Here is a 23,991-nt window from a genome sequence, read left to right on the forward strand (position 1 = left end):
GCCTCAGCTTTCTCATCTGCAAGTAGGGATTGTAGTAATAACCAATTCAGATGTTTTATCTCATTTTTAAAAGAGATACTGAATGTAAGATTCAGCATAGCATTACCTAACAGATTATAACTGCATAGCGCATGTCTGCTATTTGAGTTGCTTTTATGTAAATCCATTCCTAAGAGGAGTCTTAGGCCAAGGCTGTCTTAGGTTTTGTGAGCTCTACAGTCTCTATCATCAGTATTTATCTCTGAAGTTATGCAAAAGCAGCCATGGATGATATATAAGCAGATAAGCATGTCTCTGTTCCAGTTACACTTTATTTACAAAACCAGGCAGCAGGCCGGATTTGACCCATGGGTCAGAGTTTGCTCATCCCTGTATAACACTGAAGTTACAAAAACTGGCTTGTCTAATAAACTAAATTTTATTTCTTTCTCCTCAAGATTTTGAGATCTAAAGTAATTAACATGTGTGATCAAACATAACACTTATTTTGGGGCTCAACATTTCCGGAAATATGATTCAGAAATCTTTCTGCTGTAAAGATATTGAAGGAAGAACAAGACTTGGAAAAGCCACATGTAGATAAGGGGATGAGAAAGAAAGTTCAATGAAATTCTCTAAAAGAGAAAGCAGAGTCTTAATAGTAAATCTGAAGCTTAGGCAAGAGGCCTAGAATTATTCTGAAAAATAAGAATCATTGCTTATATACATGCAGATAAGAACTGATTTAAATCATTAAACTGAAAGGGAATTCTACAATCTATAATCTTTTCGGTTATCAAAGGTCATTCTTCACCAGAGTGTTCCAGAATTATTCTCTCTCCAGTCCTAATGCCAGTCCCACAACCTCACTTGATTTTCAAACTCTGGAAGAGAAAGAGAAGGCTAGTTAGTACAGTTTTCACTGGTTCATACATAATTCATTCAGCAGATACCATTAAGCACTTATAGTGCTTAGTAAGCATAGAACTTAACAACAGTGAATATTTCTGAGGATCCATTTTCTTCAGTAGGTTCATTTAAAAGGCTGTACAGGATAAACAACAAATAAGGTAGTTGTATAGGTTCTGAATAAATTATTTTCCTATTTAAAACATGGCATACAAATAAAACTTAGAAAGCAACTATACAAATGTGTTTAAATTCTACAACTATATAAAAATAGTAGACTGCTTTAAGAGCCAAGAAGTAGCCATATTTGATTGCAGTAGAGAGGAGAATCAGTGCTATAGAACATCAAATTCAAAACGGACGATAATGGGGCACCCGGGTGGTTCAGTCGGTTAAGCATCCAACTTCAGCTCAGGTCATGATCTTGTTGTTTGTGAATTTAAGCCCCACGTCAGGCTCTGTGCTGACAGTTCAGAGCCTGGAGCCTGCTTCGGATTCTGTGTCTCCCTCTTTCTGCCTCTTCCCCGCACACACTCTGTCTCTCTCTCTCTCTGTCTGTCTGTCTCTCTCTCTCTCAAAAATAAACATTAAAAAAATTTTTTTTGAAATGGAAGAATGGGAACAGAATGCCTTCTCTTTGAGTACTTACCCTGTGCAAGGTATGGTCCTGTATAATAAATTAATATAGATATGCATATAATTTAATCTCACATCTACCCAGGTAGGCTTAATCTCCATTTTATAGTTAGAGAAATGAAAATTAAGCAACTTGCCTGAAATCCTACAGCTCGTAAGTAGAAGGACAGGATTTGATCTGACCCATCCAGGAGAGTACTCTTTTCCCATCATTTGCATTGAAATTTTTCAGAGCTACAAATGAAATAGATAGGGGGAAAATTGAAGATTATTACAGTAGGTAAAGCATTGAGATGGAACCAGCAAAAGATAGGGAAGAACATACAGTTTGAACCAATAAATAGAAATACAAGTTTTCACAACTGAAAACACCCAAAATTGGACATACAGGGTCCCCATCTTTTATTCAAAATCAGTAAACACAAATGAGGAACAAGACACATCTTAGATAAAATGATTATGAAGTTTTTTTTGTTTTTGTTTTTTTAAGTCTGTATGCTCATGGGAAAAATTATAACATTAATTTTAAGGGGTTACGTCATCTTTCCTTTATTTTTTTTTAAGTTTTTTTTTTTTTTTTAACGTTCATTCATCTTTTGAGAGACAGAGACACAGAGCGTGAGGAGGGGAGCGACAGAGAGGGAGACAGAATCCAAAGAAGGCTCCGGGCCCTGAACTGTCAGCACAGAGCCCAACGCAGGGCTCGAACTCACAAACCATGAGATCATGACCTGAGCCGAAGTCAAATGCTTAACCCACTGACCCACCCAGGCGCCCCCCTTTATGTTATTTTTGATGGTACTGGAAAACAGTGAAACAAGCGTTTGTGTCAGGAATAAAACCTATAACATGAATTCAAGTTGTCACTCCTGTACGATGGTGACAGAAAAACAAATCTTAAGAAAATATGTACACCCTCCCCTTCCCACTCAATAGATTTCTGTAGAGATTGCGTTTAAAATTGTAGGAATTGAATTACTCTTCCCCTTCTTTCTCCCTTGCTCCCTCCTTTCCTTCCCTTCTCCCACTCCTTTCCTATCATGGGTTTATTTACAGATACAGACTTTAGGAATGTAAATCATGGGATCCTGACAGAAGATATTTCCCTGGCTACCTAAGATTTTAGGAATAAATTCCAGCTGTGGAGCCATGAATTAGTTTTCTTGAAAATGAGGCTAATTTTTGATCATATTAATTTTTCCAAATTGAGATACTAGTAATAATGTTTTGAGTGGATTTTTAAAATTTTGGTAGTCTTTCTAAATATAAATACATGCATTTTGTAAAAATTTCAATTTTATACCACCAGTAAAAATTTTAATACTTCACTGTTTCCATAGGAAAATTTCTAAGTGTGACTAATGGCTTTAAAACCTGCCAAAGAAGAGGGGTAATTGGGTGGCTCAGTCGGTTAAGTGTCCAACTTCGGCTCAGGTCATGATCTCATGGTTCGTGAGTTCGAGCTCCACTTCGGGCTCTGTGCTGACACCTCTGCCTGGAGCCTACTTCATAGTCTCTGTCTCCCGCTTTCTCTGCCCCTCTCCCGCTCGCTCACTCTCAAAAATAAATAAATGTTAAAAACAAAAAATTAAAGAAAAAAACCTCCAAAGAAGAAAAATAAAGTGAGCTTTTATTAAGTAAATCGACTATATAAAACTAAGTGACCGAAATAGTCATCTTGAAAAAAAAAAAACAAACTTACATTAAAAGTTCTATGTAGGGGCACCTGGGTGGCTCAGTTGGTTGAGCATCCAACTCAGACTCAGGTCATGATCCCAGGGTTGTGGGATCAAAGCCTACATCAGGCTCCACAATGAGCATAGATTGTGCTTACGCCTGCTGAAGATTCTCTCTGCCTCCCCCCACCCCCCAACCCCTGGCCCCTGTTCACGCTCTTTCTCGCTCTTTAAAAAAAATAACAAAGTTCTTGTAATATATAGATAAGGGAACATACCATAAAATTTGGGGCCTTACCTTTCATGGACCTTCATTTAAAAACATTTTTTGTTAGTAAAGAAGGTAAATGCTTAACACTTTTATTAGTTAAAAATACTTACAGGGGCGCCTGGGTGGCGCAGTCGGTTAAGCGTCCGACTTCAGCCAGGTCAGGATCTCGCGGTCTGTGAGTTCGAGCCCCGCGTCAGGCTCTGGGCTGATGGCTCAGAGCCTGGAGCCTGTTTCCGATTCTGTGTCTCCCTCTCTCTCTGCCCCTCCCCCATTCATGCTCTGTCTCTCTCTCTGTCCCAAAAATAAATAAACGTTGAAAAAAAAATTAAAAAAAAAATACTTACAAAAATAAAAAGTTACGCATTACATTCGCATTTAAATTTTTCTCTGGTTCATATTTTATTTGATTTTCATTAGTTCTGTGTGATACTGGCGAGTAACTTAATGAACATGAATGTATAATTTGAACATATAATTCCAGAACCTTGAATAGTCCTAAATTAAGAATCCCAGAGACAGAAAAACATAGCTATTTACATGAACTATGTTAAAAACACAGGACTTTGGGTCACCTGGGTAGCTCAGTCAGTTAAGCGTCCGACTCTTGATTTTGGCTCAGGTCATGATCTCACCATTCATGGGATCAAGCCCCGCATGACAGTGAGAATCCTGCTTGGGATTCTCTCTTCCCGTCTCTCTGCCCCTCCCCCAAATGCACTCTGTCTCAGAATAAACAAACTTATTTAAACAAAAAAAACAAAAAATAAAAACGCAGGGCTTTGCTTTATTTTGTAGTTCTCATCCTTAAACAAGTTATATGTGTTTTGTTTGTTTTTTTACCATGAGCAGGTTCTTTGTTAAAAAAAAAATTGTGCCAAATTATCAGGCATTATTACCATTGAAGTTTCTTTTTTTTTTTTTTTTTTTTTTTTTTAACATTTATTTATTTTTGGGACAGAGAGAGACAGAGCATGAACGGGGGAGGGGCAGAGAGAGAGGGAGACACAGAATCGGAAACAGGCTCCAGGCTCTGAGCCATCAGCCCAGAGCCTGATGCGGGGCTCGAACCCACGGACCGCGAGATCGTGACCTGGCTGAAGTCAGACGCTTAACCGACTGCGCCACCCAGGCGCCCCTGAAGTTTCTTAACATTACTACTATTTGTAGTGATTTTGTCAGTGAAAATAACCCTCAGTAGGTAACATGTCTGGGGTGACTGATCCTGGTAGCTTTTAGGTGACCACTTTGGTCAGGATCATCTGAGTAATGGTTTTAACTAACTAGTAATAAGAAGCTATTCAAAACAAATTTAAAATGTTTTCAGTGGATGCATTATTACATATTTACTAAATAGGTGCCCATTAAATAAATGATTATTATGGGTATTATTACTGTTCATTACTTTGAAATGAGTTCATATTTATAATATTGAAAGTTTGATGCATTTGGTGTGGCAGATTTCTTCTGTTAACTTTAAAGAAAATATGTAGAAGTAAGAGCAAGTTGATTATATATTTCTCAGACCTACTTTTCTGTTGTGCCATCTACTTATATAATCACCTTTTTTTTATTTGCTTTGCCTCTCAATGGTAAATTATACATGTGAAGCCATTGCTATGTTGTAATTTATAACTCTGGTTCTCTTTATCCATTAATGTCAGCAGTGCAGTAATACATGATTTTTATGTTATGTTATGTTATGTTATGTTATGTTATGTTATGTTATGTTATGTTATGTTATGTTATGTTATGTTATGTTATTGGCAAAGTTATATCCTAAGGCAAGAACTTTTAACCTCAAAGAGCAGGGGAGAGAAGACAGAGGGATAATTGTGGGAGGAGGGGCCATAGCATTCATCCAATTTCTTAAAGGCTCTGTCATTACAAAAATACTAAATACCATAGTCTTAAGGAAATTCTGAACTCCAAGTGAGGAAAGATAATAAATACTTAGCTGTAACTGGATTACTGGGAACATTGACTCAACATTATGGAATTTGTTAAATTTAATAGTTTTATGCATTCTTCTATCAGTTAGGTTTCCAGTATTAACTTACATGCTGTGCTACAAAATAGTCACACATATGCTAATTTAGTCTAGTCTCTGTTAAGTAGTTTTTGAGGACACTGGTTTCTTGTGACAGAACAGTATGTGCTTATGCCTTAGAACTCAGTTGCAGCAACATGTAGATATCTTGGAGATCAAAGGAAGCAAATTACTTGCTTCTTTTCCCCTGAAAAAAGTCCTAAAAAAAGTTCTCTGCAGGAGTCAGATGACCGTTCCATTTGGAAATATTATAAAGAATGTTATCTCAATCTGAATATTTATTATCCAAATGAACCTAACGTGTAGTAGAGGCCTGAAAGAAGGTCTGGATCTAGTAAATATCTCCACCAAACCATACTTCTGAAAAGCATATAAAAGGTTTGCTATTACAGACAAGACATCTGAAACTTTTCAACAGTATATACATATTTGTAAATGTGTTTTTATTGCATATTAAAACCATTTAGGAGACTATCTAGATAAGGCAAACTTTTAAAAAATCTGGAAGAATCTAGTGAGAGCAAGATTGAGACATGCACAAAAATAGAAATACTAAGTAAACTACACCAAGTAAATTGTACTCCTCTGTTTGGACCGTGGATGTTAGAGTTGAGCACTTCCTATCACAAAGCCCGTTGAAATTTTTTTATTCACCATTGTACCTAACCTGTTGTCCCTTATTTGCCTTAAACTTCCAAAAGCTATACTTAAAGTGAAGTAGTATTAGCAGCCCACCAGAAGAAATTTACTCTCTGGACCACGTAAGTGATTAGAATAACAATATCCCTAGAATATAGATAAAGCACTAATACTTGCCCTGTGTTACAAGTAAACATAATGAGCGGCGCCTGGGTGGCTCAGTTGGTTAAGCGTCCGACTCTTGATTTTGGCTCAGGTCATGATCTCGTGGTTCGTGAATTCAAGCGCTGCATCGGGCTCTGCGCTGACAGTGTGTAGCCTGTTTGAGATTCTCTCTCCCACTCTCTTCCCCTCCCCCATGCGCGTATCCACGTGCTCTCTTCTCTCTCTCAATAAATATTTTAAAAAAACAACAAATAAACATAATGATACTCTAATGGCCACCATGTAATATTAGGTTATTTGCTGAGTACTTTGTCTACATTTTCTTTTAATTCTCATAAACGTTTGATTTTAAAAAGATACCATGAAACATGGTTTTTATGGGTAATACCGGTAAATGAAGATGGAAGAAATTTAAGTAATGTGCCCAGGGTAACCAGGCTAGTAAATGTCAGACCAAGATTTGTCTCTAGATCTGTTGGATTCCATAAACCACTCATTCCATTATATGATGAGTATTTTTGAAAGACTGAGGGAATAGAGAAATGGAGTTTCGGTTTTTGTGTGACTTAGTACAAACCTGTTGTCAAGAGAAAGTTTTAGAACCACGGTGACCGCACAGCTCATGCTATGTGAATGACAGCCATTACTTGACCTCATGAACTTGTCTTTTTTGTTCACTTCTGTACGTTTCTACCATGTAGAATGATGTCTAGCTCTTAGTGGGAACTCATAAATATTTGTTGAATAAATGACCAAATAAATGGCTAGTGAATGAAAAATCTCTTTAATGCTTGAAGGTTTTAGAAAAGATCTAGAGCTGTGCATATGATGCTAAGAGTTTATATAGAAAGAGCTTGTAGCTATTCTTTATCCAGAAGATGAAATCAAGGATCAGATTAAGGAGTATCAGCTTGAGCTGAAAGTCACTGGCAAGATTTGGAATCTAAATGGCAGGAAAAGAAGTGTCCACATTCTGAACAGGAAGGAAAGTGTTAACAGAGACAGTGAACCAGTTGACCTTCATCTTGGTATTAGCAAACTGGCAGAAAAGGGGTCTGGATCTGGGTGGAGGTGGGGGAAGCTGGGACACTGTCTTGGGATTTAACTCTTGTCACCCAGTACATTAGGGATGTTCTGTGTTCATAAATGCTTTTAACTGCTTCTCAGGTGTAATACAAAAATTAAAGAGATCAAATAAAAGAGATGCCCGTCCACTTTGATTTAATCATGTAAATAATCATTTCAAGCTTCATAATTAAAAAATAGTTTGTCATTATAAGACTTCTTTACCTTTGACATAGAACATTGCTCACTGTTTCTTTTATAATTTGTTATTCAGGAGGAACCCGTCAAATTATTAGAGTACCTCCAAAACCAGGTATTAGTTGGCCAGTTTGCTTAAAATGAAAGATGAATTCAGCACCTGCTTGGACTCCTAGACTTTGACTAAAAATATTAAGACTTATTTTTTAAAATAAGCTTGGAGATTTCTGCAGTTAGTCCTGAAAGTGTTGTACATTGTCCTTAATTTTTGTTCATTCCACATGCTTTTTATAAGGATATATTTTGAGTAGGTTTGTGAATAATTATTCTAAAGGAAATAATGGAGTGTGTGTGTGTGTACATATAAATACTGGATTTTTTCCTTAAAATTGTTAAATGAAGTCTTATTATTGATTTTTACAAAACTAGAAAAATAGACTTTTGAATTTGAATTCAGATGTTGTGAGATTAATTTTCTTTGGAAACAAGGTGGATTGGATGAGGTTTCTGTACATTTTTTTAAATGGATTTTTAAATTTGTAAAAATTGTCATTACCTTGTAGCCAATATGGAAAGTTATCAGAATTAGTACTTAGAATTTTTGTTGTTGCAAGATCGTGGTAAAATTATAAATGTTTTCAAAGTCCAGTGTGAAGCAAAATACTGACTTTTTAAAAATTTATTTGAGAGAGAGAGAGAGAGAGAGAGAGAGAGAACCAGTGGGGGAGGGACAGAGAGCGAGGGAGACAGAGAATCCCAAGCAGGCTCTGTGCTGTCAGCATGCAACCGGACGCACAGGGTGTCATCTCAGGAACCCATGAGATCATGATCTGAGCCGAAATCAAGAGTTGGGTATTTTTTTTTTAATTTTTTTTTTTTAATGTTTATTGATTTGAGAGACAGAGCATGAACGGGGGAGGGTCAGAGAGAGAGGGAGACACAGAATCCGAAGCAGGCTCCAGGCTCTGAGCTGTCAGCACAGAGTCCAATGTGGGGCTCGAACTCACGGACCGCGAGATCGTGACCTGAGCCGAAGTCGGACGCTTAACCGACTGAGCCACCCAGGCGCTAGAGTTGGGTATTTAACTGACAGAGCCACCCAGGCACCTCAATAACTGACAGATTTTTTAAAAGCCATGTAATTTTACATTAATTTAACTAGCATTTCACAAAAGCTGTGGTTTTCCACGGTTTTGGGTCTATCCATAAGTAATATTCTTACCTTTAATATAATAATTTAATATTTTTACCTTTATTTTCAAAATAGTAATTCCAGTATTAAGCTCTTCTTTGCTTCATCGGTAATTTAGAACATTTACTGTTGGTTTGGTTGTATGTTATTTTTGTTTGTTCCTTTGGTTTTTTTGGTCCTGGTTTGTGTTTGTACTAAAGCTTTTAGTATTAATTTTTAGTTTTTATTGCATTGGGATTAGAGAACCATAGGTTCTCTATGGTTTAAACTTTGGAATGTATTGAGGTTTTCTTTGGTCTGTTATAATCAAGTTTTGTTAATCAGTGGAAGTTAAAGGTGTAGTTTCCATAAAGCACAAAGTTCAGTATATATTAATTCCATCATAGTGATTATTAATCACGCCTGCCATATCCTCACCCACCAAAGACTGAGCTACCATGCTATTTTTGTCACTTGTTTTCTTGGTATTCTTCAGGTAGATTCACGACTAACAAACATTTTTAAAATGTTGAATGGACATCTTTTTTGCATATACTTTCCTTTGTCTTGAATTTAACTTTGTTGTATATTAATTTTTTTTACATTTTAAAATTTATTTTTGAGAGAGAGAGAGACAGAGCACAAGTGGGGGAGAGGCAGAGAGAGAGAGGGAGACACAGAATCGGAAGCAGGCTCCAGGCTCCGAGCTGCCAGCACAGAGCCAGACGTGGGACTCGAACCCACAAACCGTGAGATCATGACCCGAGCTGAAGTCGGACGCTTAACTGACTGAGCCACCACAGGCGCCTGTATTAATATTAATTTTTTAGACTGTGTGCCTGATATATTTTTGCCCATTTGTTTATGTTTTTCACACTTTCTCATATTTTGTTTGTAGGTGTGCTCAGGTAGCAGCTTCTATTTGGATTTTTGTTTGCCTTTCTTTTTGTTAATGTTACTTAACAAAATCCAAGATTCATTCTTTATCTTTAAAGATAACCTGACCTAGTTGCCTTTTTTATGGAGCAAAACCCTGCAAGTTATTAATTTGGTTATTCAGACCTTGGGTATTTGGCACATATTTTCTTTTTTTTTAATTTTTTTTCAACGTTTTATTTATTTTTGAGTCGGAAGGAGACAGAGCGTGAGCAGGGGAGGGGCAGAGAGAGAGCGAGACACAGAATCCGAAGCAGGCTCCGGGCTCTGAGCTGTCAGCCCAGAGCCTGACACAAGACTCGAACTCACAAACCGCGAGACCATGACCTGAGCCGAAGTCAGATGCTTAACCGACTGAGCCACCCAGGTGTCCGGGCAAATATTTTCTTGAAAATGAAGTTAGTGAGCCTGTCAATTCAAGGAAAACAGCTAGTAGTTTTTATAGCCAGTGGTAAAATTCAAGCTTTAAAAGAAAATTCAAATTTTGGAACATTTATATCTGCCAGCTAGAGCCTGACAGCTTTCCAATACTTAGTTTACTGATGAGATTGGAAGTGTCATCAATGAATATGATTGTTTTGATATTGAAGAAAGAAATGTGTCAACATTTGGAAGATCTACATCACTCAGTAAACCAATATTTTCTAAATGACCAATGCATGACATTACAAAATCATGCATATATAAAAGATCCATTCAAATTGTAAATTGATGGTTTTAATGTAAGAGTATGAAATTCATTGATACAGTGTCAGATTTCCACAATGTAAATAATTAACAAACTACCACTTGTTGAGTTTTGGTGTAGTGTTAGAGAAAAGCCATAATTAACTGAAAAGGTTGTTAAAAGCATGTTAAATTTTTTACTTGTTCAACTACATATCTGTGAGAGGCCAAATTTTCATCATATATTTTGGCCAAAACAATATGTCAAAACAAATTGAATGTGGAAGCAGATATGAGAAGGCAGCTGCCCTCTATTAAAACAAACATTAAAAAGATTCCCCGCCCCCCCCAAAAAAGTAATACAGTAGTACACCCTTCACTTTTTGGGGGGAGAAGGAGAGGAGGAATATAGTTATTTTTTATTTTTAAAAATCTCATTTACGTTAACATGCAATGTGCTGCTTTTTGTTATTTCTAAATGAATGAGTAAATATTTTAAGTTTTTTACTTTAATTTCTAACTTGATAAATAACCATAGATATAACCATTATAAACAAAAACCCTTTGGGATGCTGAGAGTGAAGTGCCCGAGACTTCACTGCACTAGACGTCTTAAGGTGCCGCTTACCTCCTCCTTCTCCCCTCCTGGGAACCGCAGTGGTGTATTTTCTGATTTGCTGGTACCCAAGGCTGCCTTTGCCTTCACATGAGTGTTGATTTGCTTGGTGTGGAATGCATGAGTCATAATTTATTCTCTCTCAACTGCAGATCAGAGATTCTCAACCTTCTGCCTACCTTCAACATGTCTAAAGGACACCTCATACATCCCCCATTAGTGTTGCTGTCAGTAACTCTCCTCAGAGGGTTATACCTGATCCCCAAGTCCTCTCTGGATATCATTACTATACATAGCTTCTTTCTCTTGTCCTCTGGAATCCAGTGTTGTAGAGAGAGACCAGGCTAATTTAATTTTCTTTAGAGTTAATGTATTTTTTTATTTTATTTTATTTTTTTTGTTTCTGTCCTTGTAAAACAGAAATTGCAAAACTGTATTACTGGGCAGGGGGAGTGGAGTGGCGGGGGTGTTCTATTGAATTTTGTCCATAATACAGTGAGCTTTTACGATCTGCAGATCTGCGGGCTCAGGTTTTTTGTTTGTTTGAGCCCAAAAAAGTTTACATTTATAACTGTTTCCCTTTGTTCTGACTTTGTATCATTTATAGATTTTTACTTTACTGTCTTTATATCATTTTAAGCATTTTCATTTATCACCTCAGTATTCTGGGAGAATTTCTTAAGCTTATTGTCAATTCTTTAATTACGTTTTCTTAATTTAGAGTTGGTAGGGCTGCCCAGCTCTCCTGATGTAAGTGCAGATTTTAATCTTTCACTTGCAGTTTTAATTCTCCTGCCAGATTTCACTTTCTCAGCCAGCTTCCTGTTTCCATCATCCTGGATCTCATTTTGTTCACTTTGCATGTTTGCTTGTTTTCTTCTTAAGATACTTTTTTCATAGAAACAATGTCTTTTGGATTCCATCTTGATCACTCTGAGTGCTTTCTAAAATTAAGTTTCTTGAGTCTTCAGTATGATTTTTCTTTTGCTGTAGTTTTCTTGTATTTTTCATACACACACGCCCCATATTGTTTTTCTTCTGTTACTTATCCTTGAAAGGGGAAGAAAGCTGTCCAGACTGAGGGTGTGCAGACACACAGGACGTGAGGATTGCTCCTGACCACACATATCACCTGTCTTACACTAGAAGAATTCTAGTTTCTGGTGGCTCTCTTGGCCTGATGTGATATCTTTTATATTCTCTGTTGCCTCGTTCTAAAACACTACTTAAAAAATTCTAACTTGAGGCAGAAATGTGCCTTTGGTCTCTCTGTGACTCTGTCTCCACATAAAGTGGTTGATCCTTTGTGGGTAGAGAAATAGTGGATCACTTTTGTTTTCCTCCAACGGAAGTGGATTCTGCCACTAAGAGGAGACAGTGGGGGAGAAGAAACTTTTAATAAACCTTTCCCCAGAGAGAATAAATGATTGAACAAGAGAGTGACTTTTTTTTCTCTCTTGTAAAAGAAATCGAGAAGCAGGCAGTCCACGCCTGGTGCAGTGGCTTCATGGTCATGAGGTACTCAAGCTCCTTTTCCCATGAGATACTTGAGCTCCTCCGTTCTTAGTCACTTCTGTCTTCAGGATCACCTCATGGTCAGAATCGCTGCTGGAATTTCAGCCACCATTCTCTCATTCAAACAGGAATAAGAGAAGTAGATCTTCCGGTAAGTCTTTGAGGCACCATTCAACTTGTGTTCTCACCTATCGGCTCCTCCTAGGTACTGAGTTGCTGGGAAATGTGTGGTAGCTGAGCACATTGCCAACTTAATAAAGTCAGGATTTGTTGATAAAGAGGAAGGATAGAATGGTGATGGACGAGGTAATCTCTTTGCCGCAGTGGCACTATAGTAGGGCAACATGTAAGTCAATCACAAGGGCATGCTTCAGTAACACTGTGTAGTTCATGTAGTTGGCCAGTACAGTTGGTTTTCTGAGCTTTTTTGAGTTGTCTGTCTCTGTTTTCACAAAAGTTGAGGCAGGCACATCAGGAGTGTGTCCCTGAGAATCTATTACTTGTACTGGAGGTCAGTCTGCTTTCCTTTTCAAGTTTGTGGACACAATTTGGATGAAGTGAGAACTTCCAGACATTTAGGATTAGCATTGGGGTTTAATGTGTTCCTATTGGTTTTAATTTTTTACTATTTTCATTACATTGTGGTAACCATGAGTTACCAGAGTGGGGTAACCATGCCAAGGAAAGAAAATATGAAATATTCTGGTTTAATTTAATGTGAGCAGGTCTGATTTTCTTGGAATTTCACCATTTTATGTTCTCCAACTTCAGCATAGTATAATTCTGTACTACAACACATTCTGGTATTTTGACCCAGTCATATTTTAGTTTCTGTCGTAAAGCCAGGCATAGGCAGTGACTGTTCTTGTTTTTCTAAAGCACATAATCAACCTGTAAGTTACCCTTCCCCCTTTTCACCAAGGCACAGTGGTAAGGCTTTCCTCCACCACCACCCCTGCCCCGCATTTTGTGACCCAATTTCAGAGATGTTAAAATACAGGAAAATGTGTGCTTTTGAATTGATGGAATATGATATTGTTACATTCTATAAAATAAGAACTTCAGTGGTATAGGGTATTTGGTATTAATCTACATGTCCAGAATTAGGAAAATATTTAGGTAAACTGGGGCACATCTGCTTGACAGAATATTATGTAGCTTTCAAGAAAGATAGCAAGGTATCTCATATGATGTATAATAAGTAGTGTGATTATAACTTCTTTAAGTAACTACTTTTTTTTTTTTTTTAATTTTTCTTTTTCAACGTTTATTTATTTTTGGGACAGAGAGAGACAGAGAGAGACAGAGCATGAACGGGGGAGGGGCAGAGAGAGAGGGAGACACAGAATCGGAAACAGGCTCCAGGCTCCGAGCCATCAGCCCAGAGCCTGACGCGGGGCTCGAACTCACGGACCGCGAGATCGTGACCTGGCTGAAGTCGGACGCTTAACCGACTGCGCCACCCAGGCGCCCCTTTAAGTAACTACTTTCACAGGAAAAAATGTAAACCAAAGTACAGCAAGTTAGTAATGATGGTTGTATTTTAGATGGCAAGACTCACTACTAGGAGAAAGATCTTTTATTTTTCCAAATTTTATTTAATGACCGTATTACTTTTTAAGTGTATTTGTGGTGGTCATGGGGTTGTTTGTAACACTTATGAAGGGATCAATTAGAAATAAATCCCGCTATGCTAACTTCCCTTTTTTTTTTTTTTTTTTTTGTAGTTCCTAGACCATTAGATAAAGGAAATCTCAAACATTTCATTGAAATTTTTATGTTTTAATGTTATGCTTGGATGAATGATGGTAAAGGATGGTTGGATAAAAGTGTAATGAATGAGATTCAAGACTGAATGGCGGTGGTATCTAAATGAGCTCTTTCTTTATGTAGCAAACTGAAGGAAGTTTCCTGAATCCTGGTGGGGCTCATTCCTCAGTCTTTTCTCTTTTTCTAATAAATGTCTTAGGTCACATGATGAAGATACGTGAGGTACAGCTAGATGGAGGGTGGGGATCAGAACTAACAAATTCCTTTTAATAAGAATCTAGAAAGAACTTGGCAGCCTAGAAAAATAAGATGACCATTATAAGATGAAATTTAAGAGCAATTAATATAATGTCCCTACTTGTATACTCAGAAATACCAGTAACTGAAGGTCAGGATAACAACAAATCATATAAAAAGATTTCACTTTAGTTATAATGTGATATGGCTGCTAAACATAATTGGTATATTATACCTGTTCCATGTGTCCCCAAGGAATAGAATTAGAACTGGTAAACAGTGGATTTTCCAGCATTCTAAAGGAATGAGCTGATCAGTAAGATCTTGAATTGCCTTTCATTAGAGAGGTTCAGTTTTAGGTTGGGCATACACAGGCAAGGATTCAAACACAGAGTGAGTGGTTGGGTTGGATGACCTTCAGAGTCCTTTCCAACACTGAGACTCTGACTTTCAGACACACTAATAATGTTTTTAAAATACCTCTGTGGGGAGTGATAGTTGTTATGGTAAGCAACAGGTTCCATAGTGTGACAAAGGTGGTATAAATGACTGCCCCAATTCATTAAAATGGGCTGTAAGGCACAAGTTGCCCATAGACATTACATAGGCAGTATATATAAATAAGGCATGGCCCTTTTTTTAATGGAGTTTTCATTGAAGTATGTAAGTAATAAATACATGATTGAAGAAAGGTAAATGTAGTGTAGTAAGAGACATCAACAAGAACTTTGAGGATTAAAAGGAGGGAATTCTATATCAAGAGTATCAAGGAGAGAAAAAAGAGTATCAGGTAAAAGTGTGACAAGAGAAAAATAGGTCTGGGAGAGTAAGTGGAATTTTAGCAGATCAAGACACGAACGGAAGTGGGGTAACCATGCCAAAGAAAGACAACAACATGAAGTTTCCCGGAAGTGGGAAAGCACTGATGTGTTGGGAGCGTTGTATATATGAGATGAAACAACCAGAATGGCAAGTTGGTGTTGAATGGAAGATGACTTGAGTGTCACGCTGAGGATTTTCTGTTCAAAAAAGGGAGTAGTTGAAATTTTTTCAGTAAAGGAGTAGCACGATCAGTCTTACTTTTTAGGAACATTGATTAACTTGATTCACGTTTGTTGAATTGTTGAATGTGGAGAAATTGGGTAGAAAGCTATTCAAATGAGAACTGTTGAGGCCTCTATTAATATTAATAAAAGCATTTGGCATTATTGAGTGCTCACTATGTGCCAGGAACTTTACATTATTTCAGCAAAGACTCACAAATGTCATGGGATCCATACTTTTCCAAAGTATCACCTCCTAGATTTCTGGGAGGAAATTCCTGTGGGAAATCCATACACCATAATAATTAATCTCTCCAGGCATATTCTCTTGTATACACATGTGCTGCATTTACCCACACTCTCCAAGTTATGTCTTAATATGGCATTTTATAACCTGCTATCATAATAATTTAGCAATCACAACAAATAATTATTGAGGTTGAGAAGTACCACATTTGGCATTGTGGTAAAAATACGTGTAAGATGTAGTCTCTGACTCCTAAGGTAGGCATAGACCCACAGTTCCACTTTTTTGTACCATTAGCATGCCCAGCTAGGAATATGGCTTCTAAGTAAATACTAGCTGATTTATTGATATTAAAGATAGAACTAGACCGTTACATCAATCATTTTCTAGACAGATAAGAACATATCAGAATAACAGAGGCTCTTAGTTATTGAGAACAGTGATACTTGAGAAATGAAGCATGGTTATCTTTCACAAATGCCAGTAATGTCATTTAATTTTTAAGAAGTTGGAAAAGCTGTCCAGTGTCCAGCCCTAAAATGTCATGCTCTAGTGTTGAAATAAGTGATATTATAGTAATTAAGTTCTTCCCTTAATATAGACTCACCAGTGTATTGACATAAATTAGTCATGCATTATCACTTTTTTTTTTTTTTTTAATTCTAAGAATAATTTTGATTAAGGAGCAAGGTAGAGTCAGAGAAGGTAGTCTGCAGTTTGTTAGAATATAGGGTAATCTTAAAACTCTTCTTGGGTTCCATTTGATTTAGAATTTCACAGAGACTTTTTCCTCCACCATAATCTAAACCCCCCATATTTGAGAGGCACCAGGAATCAACCTATCCTAAAGCATTTCATAGTCACTAACGTGGTTCTGGATAGAATGTATTAATTTAAACTCTCACCAGAAAATATTGTGAAGTAGAGGGCGCCTGAGTGGCCCAGTTGGATAAGTGTCCAACTTCGGCTCAGGTCATGATCTCACGGTTCATGAGTTCAAGTTCCACGTTGGGCTCTGTGCTGACAGCTCAGAGACTGGAGCCTGCTTTGGATTTTGTGTCTCCTCCTCCCTGACCCTCCCCCATTCATGGTCTGTCTTTCTGTCTGTCTCTGTCTCTGTTTCTCAAAAATTAACATTTAAAACATTTTTTAAAAAAATATTGTGAAATAGTATTATATCTGTAGTATATATTACTTACATATATTACATATGTGGAATATGCCATATATAGAGAAAATAAGAATAGCTTCATAACAACTTATGAGAAAAATAATGGCAAAATATAATTTTAATAAAAATCTTTGTTGTGTATTTAACGGTTAACAGGCTTCGCTGTTGCAGTAAAGAAAAGAGAGTAAAACAAAACTGGATAAATTACTCTTGCTAAAAGGGAAAGGTGAAGCTAGGCAAGCCTTGATGTGATGATAAATTAGGTTTGTCAGTTTGCATTACCTCAACTGTGTATGGTAAACAAAAGCTTTGTGCAGAGTTATTTGTGACCTGCATGGTTCTTTACACACATACCATGATGAGAATTTTATTTCTGCCAGACTCTGTGACACAATATTATTGCATGGTAATGTCTTTAAAAACATAGGTACACTTTGTTGCCAAGGAAGTGTTTTGTTATTCCAAAAAACTTTATAGTCAGGGTATTCTGATGTAGATACTGTTACAAGACTGTATAAGGATGACTGAACTTCTCAGCTATTTAAATTATATATGATGAAAATCTGAACTCATAATCAAGATTCCCCAAATTTGTTTTAAACACCTGGTAGACATGGGTGAGTCAGGAAACAGAAGCAGTAGTCAGGTAGGAAGAAAACTACCAACAGTGTGGTGTCACTGAAGCCAAAAGAGAGTCTGTTTAAAAAAGGAAGAAGTGATCGACTTTTGGGAGGTCAATTAAGGTGAGTACTGAGGTAACCTCTGCATTTTGCAACAAGGAAGTCATTGACCTCAGCAAAAGTGGTTATGGTGTAGTGTTGAGGGTGGAGGTCAGATTAGAACGGAAAGTGAGAAATCGGAGATAACAAATACAGACGATGCTTTTGGAAAATTTAGCCACGAAAGGGGGAGGAACAACAATAACTAAAAGGTCTAGGCATGGGTCTAAGGAGAGGTTGATGTGTTGCACTTTGCTTTTTTAGTCAGAGAGTGTGTGTGGCAGGTACTGATGAAAAAGAGCCAGTACAGGAGTAGAGGTTGAAAACACAAAAGGTAGCAAACAAAGGAGTAAGTTTTCTCAAAAACCAAGAAAGGATGATATCCAAAACATAGATGAGAGATTGGCTTTAGATAGGAGGAGAGGATTTGTCAGCTGTAGGAAGGTGAGGTGGAGAAAAGTTCCTGAGAGGGTGCCTGCCTGAAGGCAGTCTTCTGTGTAAAAAGTATATGATGAGGTTATCTGCTGAGAATGAAAGGGAAGGAGGAGATAGAGAAGTCTAAGGTCTTTAAAAAGTGAAAGAAACTTAAAATAGTCTCTGTGGAAAGTGTAAAAGCAAGGGAAAAAGGAAAACATGGTAAGATTGCCTTGTAATGCTAAGGGACCCCTTGAGATTGTACATCTTTCTCTAACCCCAGAATCTGGGAGACAAAATTAGTGTTAGATTTTTCTCCTTAGCTGGTAATGTTTCATTAAGTTGGAATCAAGATTACAGAATAGGTGTCCAACTTCCCTCTGGTGATGTCACTAATGTCTACTGTGTGGGCAGAGGGTAGGGAGAAAGGAGCTAGATACAGCACTATCATCCTTCCCTATTTTACAGCGACTACTGCGGTTACCACGTATCAAGACTGCTGAAAACCTAGTGAAACTGTCATTCAGATCCCCTACATCAGTAAACACGCCATTGATCTCAAGTTACTGCTGCTGCTACCGGATAACTAATGTATTGTCCGTGCCTGCTTGAAACGGAAGGTGTTGTATATGGCTTACTTCCAAATCTAGTACTTGAGCAACCTCACCATTTCTCCAAACGAAAGCTTTATTATATCAGTGTTCACTATATGTTAGAAACTATACTAGGCATTCGAGATGCAAAAGTAAATAAGAGAGACGTGGTATCTGACCTGTGTTCATAGAGGATACAGATACAGACAGTTTGAGTAGAATGTGGTAAGTGTTACAACACGGGGAGATGCAAGGTGTCTTGGGCACACCTATGAGCTCACATTACTCCAAGTTGAGAAGGTTAGAGATACTTTCCACGAGGTTTATTAAAAACCGGCTTCTGAAGGACTAGTAAGAGTTAACAAAGGACAGGGGTGGGGCGGTGAAGTCAGTTCTTCACTGTGAGAATTGAAGTTGAAAAGGTAGTCACCAGATCACTCTAGATCTTCTGAACTGTGTTGTTCAGAGCAGTGAATAGTCATCAGAGGACTTTTTAAAAGGTAATGCTGTGATCACATTTTGTGTTTAGCAGGTTCCCTGTCGTTGCCTGTAGTAGCAGTTTCCCTGTAGTTGTAGTAAAGAATCGAGTAGGCAAAATAATGCTAGAAGTACTGATAAGGAGATTTTTCCCAGAAGTTCAGACAATTGTTTTGTTCTCTGAAGCTAGTAGGGACCACGTTGATCTTCTCTCATACCACTTTAAAACTTCTTGTTCCATATAGTTAGTTGAGGTATAGGACATAGAAGGCAAGAGCTTTCCTTTCATCACTACCAGGGAAGGAACTTGACCTCAAATAGCTTTTGCTCTTAAGTCTCCCATGAAGATTGTTAGTCTCCCTGCCCCCATTCTACCTCAACTGTTGCTTTGCTAGCATCCCATTTTGTAACAATGAGCCACAGAAATTTGATTTCAGGAAAATCTGTTATTGAGGTATAATTAAACAGACAGATGTCAAAGTGTACAATTTGATCAGTTTTGACGTGTGCATATTTCTCTGAAATCATCACCTCAATCAAGATAATGAACACATCCATCACTCTTACTGCCTGCCCCTTCGTAGTCCCTCCCTCCTGTTGTCCTTCCCTCCCCTTCCCCCAGGCAACCACTGATCCACTTTCTTTCACTATGCATTAGTGATAAAAGTTTGCATGTTTTATAATTTTATGCCAATACTGTATTTTCTTGATTAGTTTTTAATAATTCTTGGAATCAGGCAATACTACTGGCCCTCCAACTTGTTCTTTTTCAAAGTGATTTTGGCTAGTCTAGATTCTTTGCATTTCCAGAGGAAATTTAGGGTCACTTTGTCAGTTTCTTTAAAAAGCCTGCTACGGTTTTGACTGGTATTGCATTGAATCTACACATCAATTTGGGGAGAATCAACATCTTTACAGTATTAGGTCTTCTAACCCACAGACATGGTATCTCTCTCCATTTCTTTAGGTCCTCTCTAATTTCAACAAATTTGGTAGTTTTCCGTGTATAAGTGTTCCCCATTTTTGTTAATTTATCACTAAGTGTTTCATCTTTGGATGTTATTGTAAATAATATTGATTTTAGGTTTGATTTGCAATTATTCATCAATAGTATATAAAAATGCAGTTGATTTTGTATGTTGGTTGTTTTGTCCTGCAGCATTCCTAAAGTTACTCATTTAGTAGCCTTTTGGTAGATTCCATAGAATTTTCTACATAGATGATTGTGTCACCTGCAAATAAAGATAGTTTTACTTCTTTTTTCTAAAATGGATGCTTCTCATTTTTTGGAAGAATTGATATTACTCTCTTTTCTTAAATGTTTGGTAGAATTTACCAGTGTAGCCTTCTAGGGCCTGGGAGTTTCTTTGTGGGAAGATAATCAGTAAAGTCTGATAGTCGCACTTTGTGTCTTCACTGTTTATTTTTCCGATCACTCTGGCTAGAGATTTATCAATTGTACTGATCTCAGAGAATTAGCTTCTGATTTTTATTCTTTTTCTGTTTTCCATCTCATTGGTTCCTGCTCTTTTTTCTTGCCTCTGGCTTACTTTGAATTTAATCTGCTTTTCTAAAAATAAATTTTACTTTTTGGAGCATTTTTAGGTTCACAGCAAAATTGAGTAAAAGGTTCAGAGATTTCCATATACCTTTTGTTTTCGCCTTAGTTTTTTTTTTTTTTTCCTTTTTCAAGTTTTTATTTAAATTCCAGTTAACATCAGTGTAATTAGTTTCAGGTGTAGAATTTAGCGATTCATCGCTTCCATACAACACCTGGTGCTCATCCCAGTGCCCCCTCCTTAATCCCCGCCAACTGTTTCCCCATCCCCCACCCAGTCCTCTCTGGTAACCATCGGTTTGTTCTCTGTGGTTATTAAGGGTCTGTTTCTTGGTTTGCCTCTCTCTCTCTCTCTCTCTCTCTCTCTCTCTCTCTCTCTCTCTCTCTCTCTCTCTTCTGTGTTCATTTGTTTTGTTTTTGAAGTTCCACGTATGAGTGAAATCATCTGGTATTTGTCTTTCTCTGACTTATTTCACTTAGCATAATACTCTCTAGATTCTTAAAGTGAAAGTCCAAAACTCATTATTTTGAGTCCTTTCTCCTTTTCCAGTACAGGTCTTCCAGTACCATAAATTCCTCTATAAGTACAGCTTTTGCTAAGGCCCCACAGAAGCGGACCCTTTCTTTCCTGTCAGTCATGCAGAGACTTTCTGGTGTCGTCATTTTTTGTCTGCCAAAATGAGAACTGTAAAGGCAGTGTCTGCAGCGATAAAGGAGAAAGTTTAAGCTCACAAGTCCATTTCATACGCATTTTCCAGGCTCATACCAAGTGGGGAAGGAAGAGGTCACTTATTTGGATTTGGGAAAATATCTTTGACAAAGCCCTCTTATCGATGGCTTACTACAAGTAATACTTTGCTTTTCTCACTGAAAAGACCTATCCAGTTAATGCCCTGTAGTTAATAATGGAGGGGACCTATTACCAACGTAAGGGGAACTAGTTTCATCGAGAATTGTTTAAGCAGTGTCTCTTTTTGCCTCAAAGGCTCCCATTTGTGCAGCTGTGAATAAAGGCTAAGGTGGTACGCCAGATTGCCCAGACTATTTAAATTTGTTTCTGGAGAAAAAGTATATTACAGTCAATCATACCTTTAAATTTCAGCTGTTCTGCAGAAACCTGCCTTAACTCAATTTTGGAATAGTCTTTTAGGGCCAGTATAAACCAACATCAGGGATCCACAGAAATAATAGTTAACCCTCATTAGACATTTTGCCATGTGTCAGGACCTATGTTAAATATTTTGCATGGGTTGTCTTAATGCTGGTGTAAAACCTTATGAGGTCTAAGCATTTTTATTCCCATTTTACAGATAAGGAAACAGATTTGGAAAGTAACCCGTCTAAGTCCCACAGCTCAGTAGTAGAGTCGGAGCTGCAGCCCAGCCTCTACTGGCATTAGGCAAGTTGTACACCTGTCTCCTATATCTGTGTTTGAAAAGGCAGCTTGTAGTGGCCATGAAATGATAGGGTTCTGAACTGCTTGAGTCAAAATATGACTTGATGAGTTAACCAAACCAAGGTAAGTGAATAATATAGTAGTCGAGGATATAAATTCCTTCAGGCATTTTGCTACTCTAAAATCTGAACTTTCCTTAAGAAAGAAGGGGAAAATATGGGGCGCCTGGGTGGCTCAGTCGGTTAAGCGTCCAACTTGGGCTCAGGTCATGATCTCACGGTTTGTGGGTTCAAGCCCCGCGTCGGGCTCTGTGCTGACAGCCTGGAGCCTGCTTCGGATTCTGTGTCTCCCTCTCTGCCCCTCCCCCACTCTCACTTTGTCTCACTCTCTCAAAAATAAATAAATGTAAAAATTTTTTTAAAAAGGAAAGAAGGGGAAAATGCTGCATTGGGGGCAACATGGTGGTATAGAAAGAGAATGAGTTTAGATCTCACTTGTTACTAAGCCCCATTAAAAAGTTAGTTAACCTCTTTTCGCTTCAGACTTTTCATTTATCAAGTGGAGACTTTCTCCTTTTAGGATAAAGATTAGAGATTATGTGTATAGCACAGTGCCAAACCTGTATCAGCTGATCAGTAAAGAGCATGGTTGCCTTTGTTAGAATCTGTTAATTCTCAGTGAATGAAAACTTTTCTTTTTTTGAGGCCTTAGTAAGTTCATTTTCTGACATAAGCCGCTCCCCATCCATCACCAAGATTCAATCCTGTTCTTCTGATAAGTGTTTGTATCAAACACTGAGTTCCTTTCCTTTATAGCAATTCTGTTTTGACATTCTGTTTAGTCCTGTGATGAGCCAGTTAATGTCTGCCTCGCCACACTAGATAGTGAGCTCTGTGCAATCAGAAGCTCTGATCTTGTTCACCTTTGTCTTCTGTGCACAGTGCTTGCCGTATAGCAGGCCTTTAGTCAATGTTAAACGAGGGAAATGATTCTTAGTAGCAGTACTGACTACCTTGTGATGATGATGTCTGCTTCCATCAAAGGAGTGATGCTTTCCTTAAAGTAGAAGACAGGTCCTGTGATCTGGGTAAAATCTCAGTATTTGAACTTTCCAGTCTTTTCTGGCCACATCTTAACATTATGCTGATTGAACCCCTTGGAAATAGAGCGCGGTAACATATTTCATTACATTTAGCATCATTGTCTGTTTCCAGTTTGACTGATCACGATTGAATTACTGCCGTACTGCGTATGTGCTGTTGCACAGAATTTAATTTCAACTTCTTGGTTACTTATTTCACTTTGCAGGAAATGTGATTGTTTCATGGAACTCTTAGGCTTTTAAGAAAGTGAAAATACTGGGGGTATCATGTCCCATCTTCCATCTACCATCCATCTAAATACCATTTTCATTTGGCTTCTCTTATAAGGGAGAAGATGTCAACCGGACACTAGAAGGTGGAAGGAAGCCTCTTCATTATGCAGCAGATTGTGGGCAGCTTGAAATCCTGGAATTTCTGCTGCTGAAAGGAGCAGATATTAATGTATGTAAAGAACGTGGTCATTCTAGAAAAAAAATCCTGTTGTATGCCTTGGGTAATTGTTTTCTAGTCTTGTAAAATAGAAATATAGTCTGAAATTATACCAAATTTCCTGTAACCTAGAAATATATAGTTGGCATTTTTTTTTAAATAAGCAGAACAAACAGACTTTCTTAAATGGATAAAACCATGAGTTAGGATGCTTCATTTTTAAGTTCTACAGCAACTTGAGAGTTAACACTGTCACTGTCTATAGGTGGCAAATGGCTGTCATGCAATGGAGGATAGGACTATGTAGTCCTAGAATAAATCCAGACTGGAGTTTTGGACAAAGGT

At 37.7% G+C, this 23,991-nt stretch overlaps 1 protein-coding gene across 1 annotated transcript in view; it reads left to right on the forward strand.

The window, feature by feature from the left end:
• The window catches only part of MTPN (myotrophin), a 59,921-nt gene that overhangs the window by 12,365 nt on the left and 23,565 nt on the right, over positions 1–23,991 (forward strand). Inside the window, exon 2 of the mRNA XM_086689313.1 lies at positions 23,545–23,658. Within this exon, the coding sequence (XP_086545439.1) occupies positions 23,545–23,658 (114 nt within the window). The remainder of the gene's footprint in view (positions 1–23,544; positions 23,659–23,991) is intronic.

The sequence above is a fragment of the Puma concolor genome, chromosome A2, assembly GCF_028749965.1.
Source record: "Puma concolor isolate L17-30 chromosome A2, mPumCon1.1.hap2, whole genome shotgun sequence".
Taxonomy (NCBI): domain Eukaryota; kingdom Metazoa; phylum Chordata; class Mammalia; order Carnivora; family Felidae; genus Puma; species Puma concolor.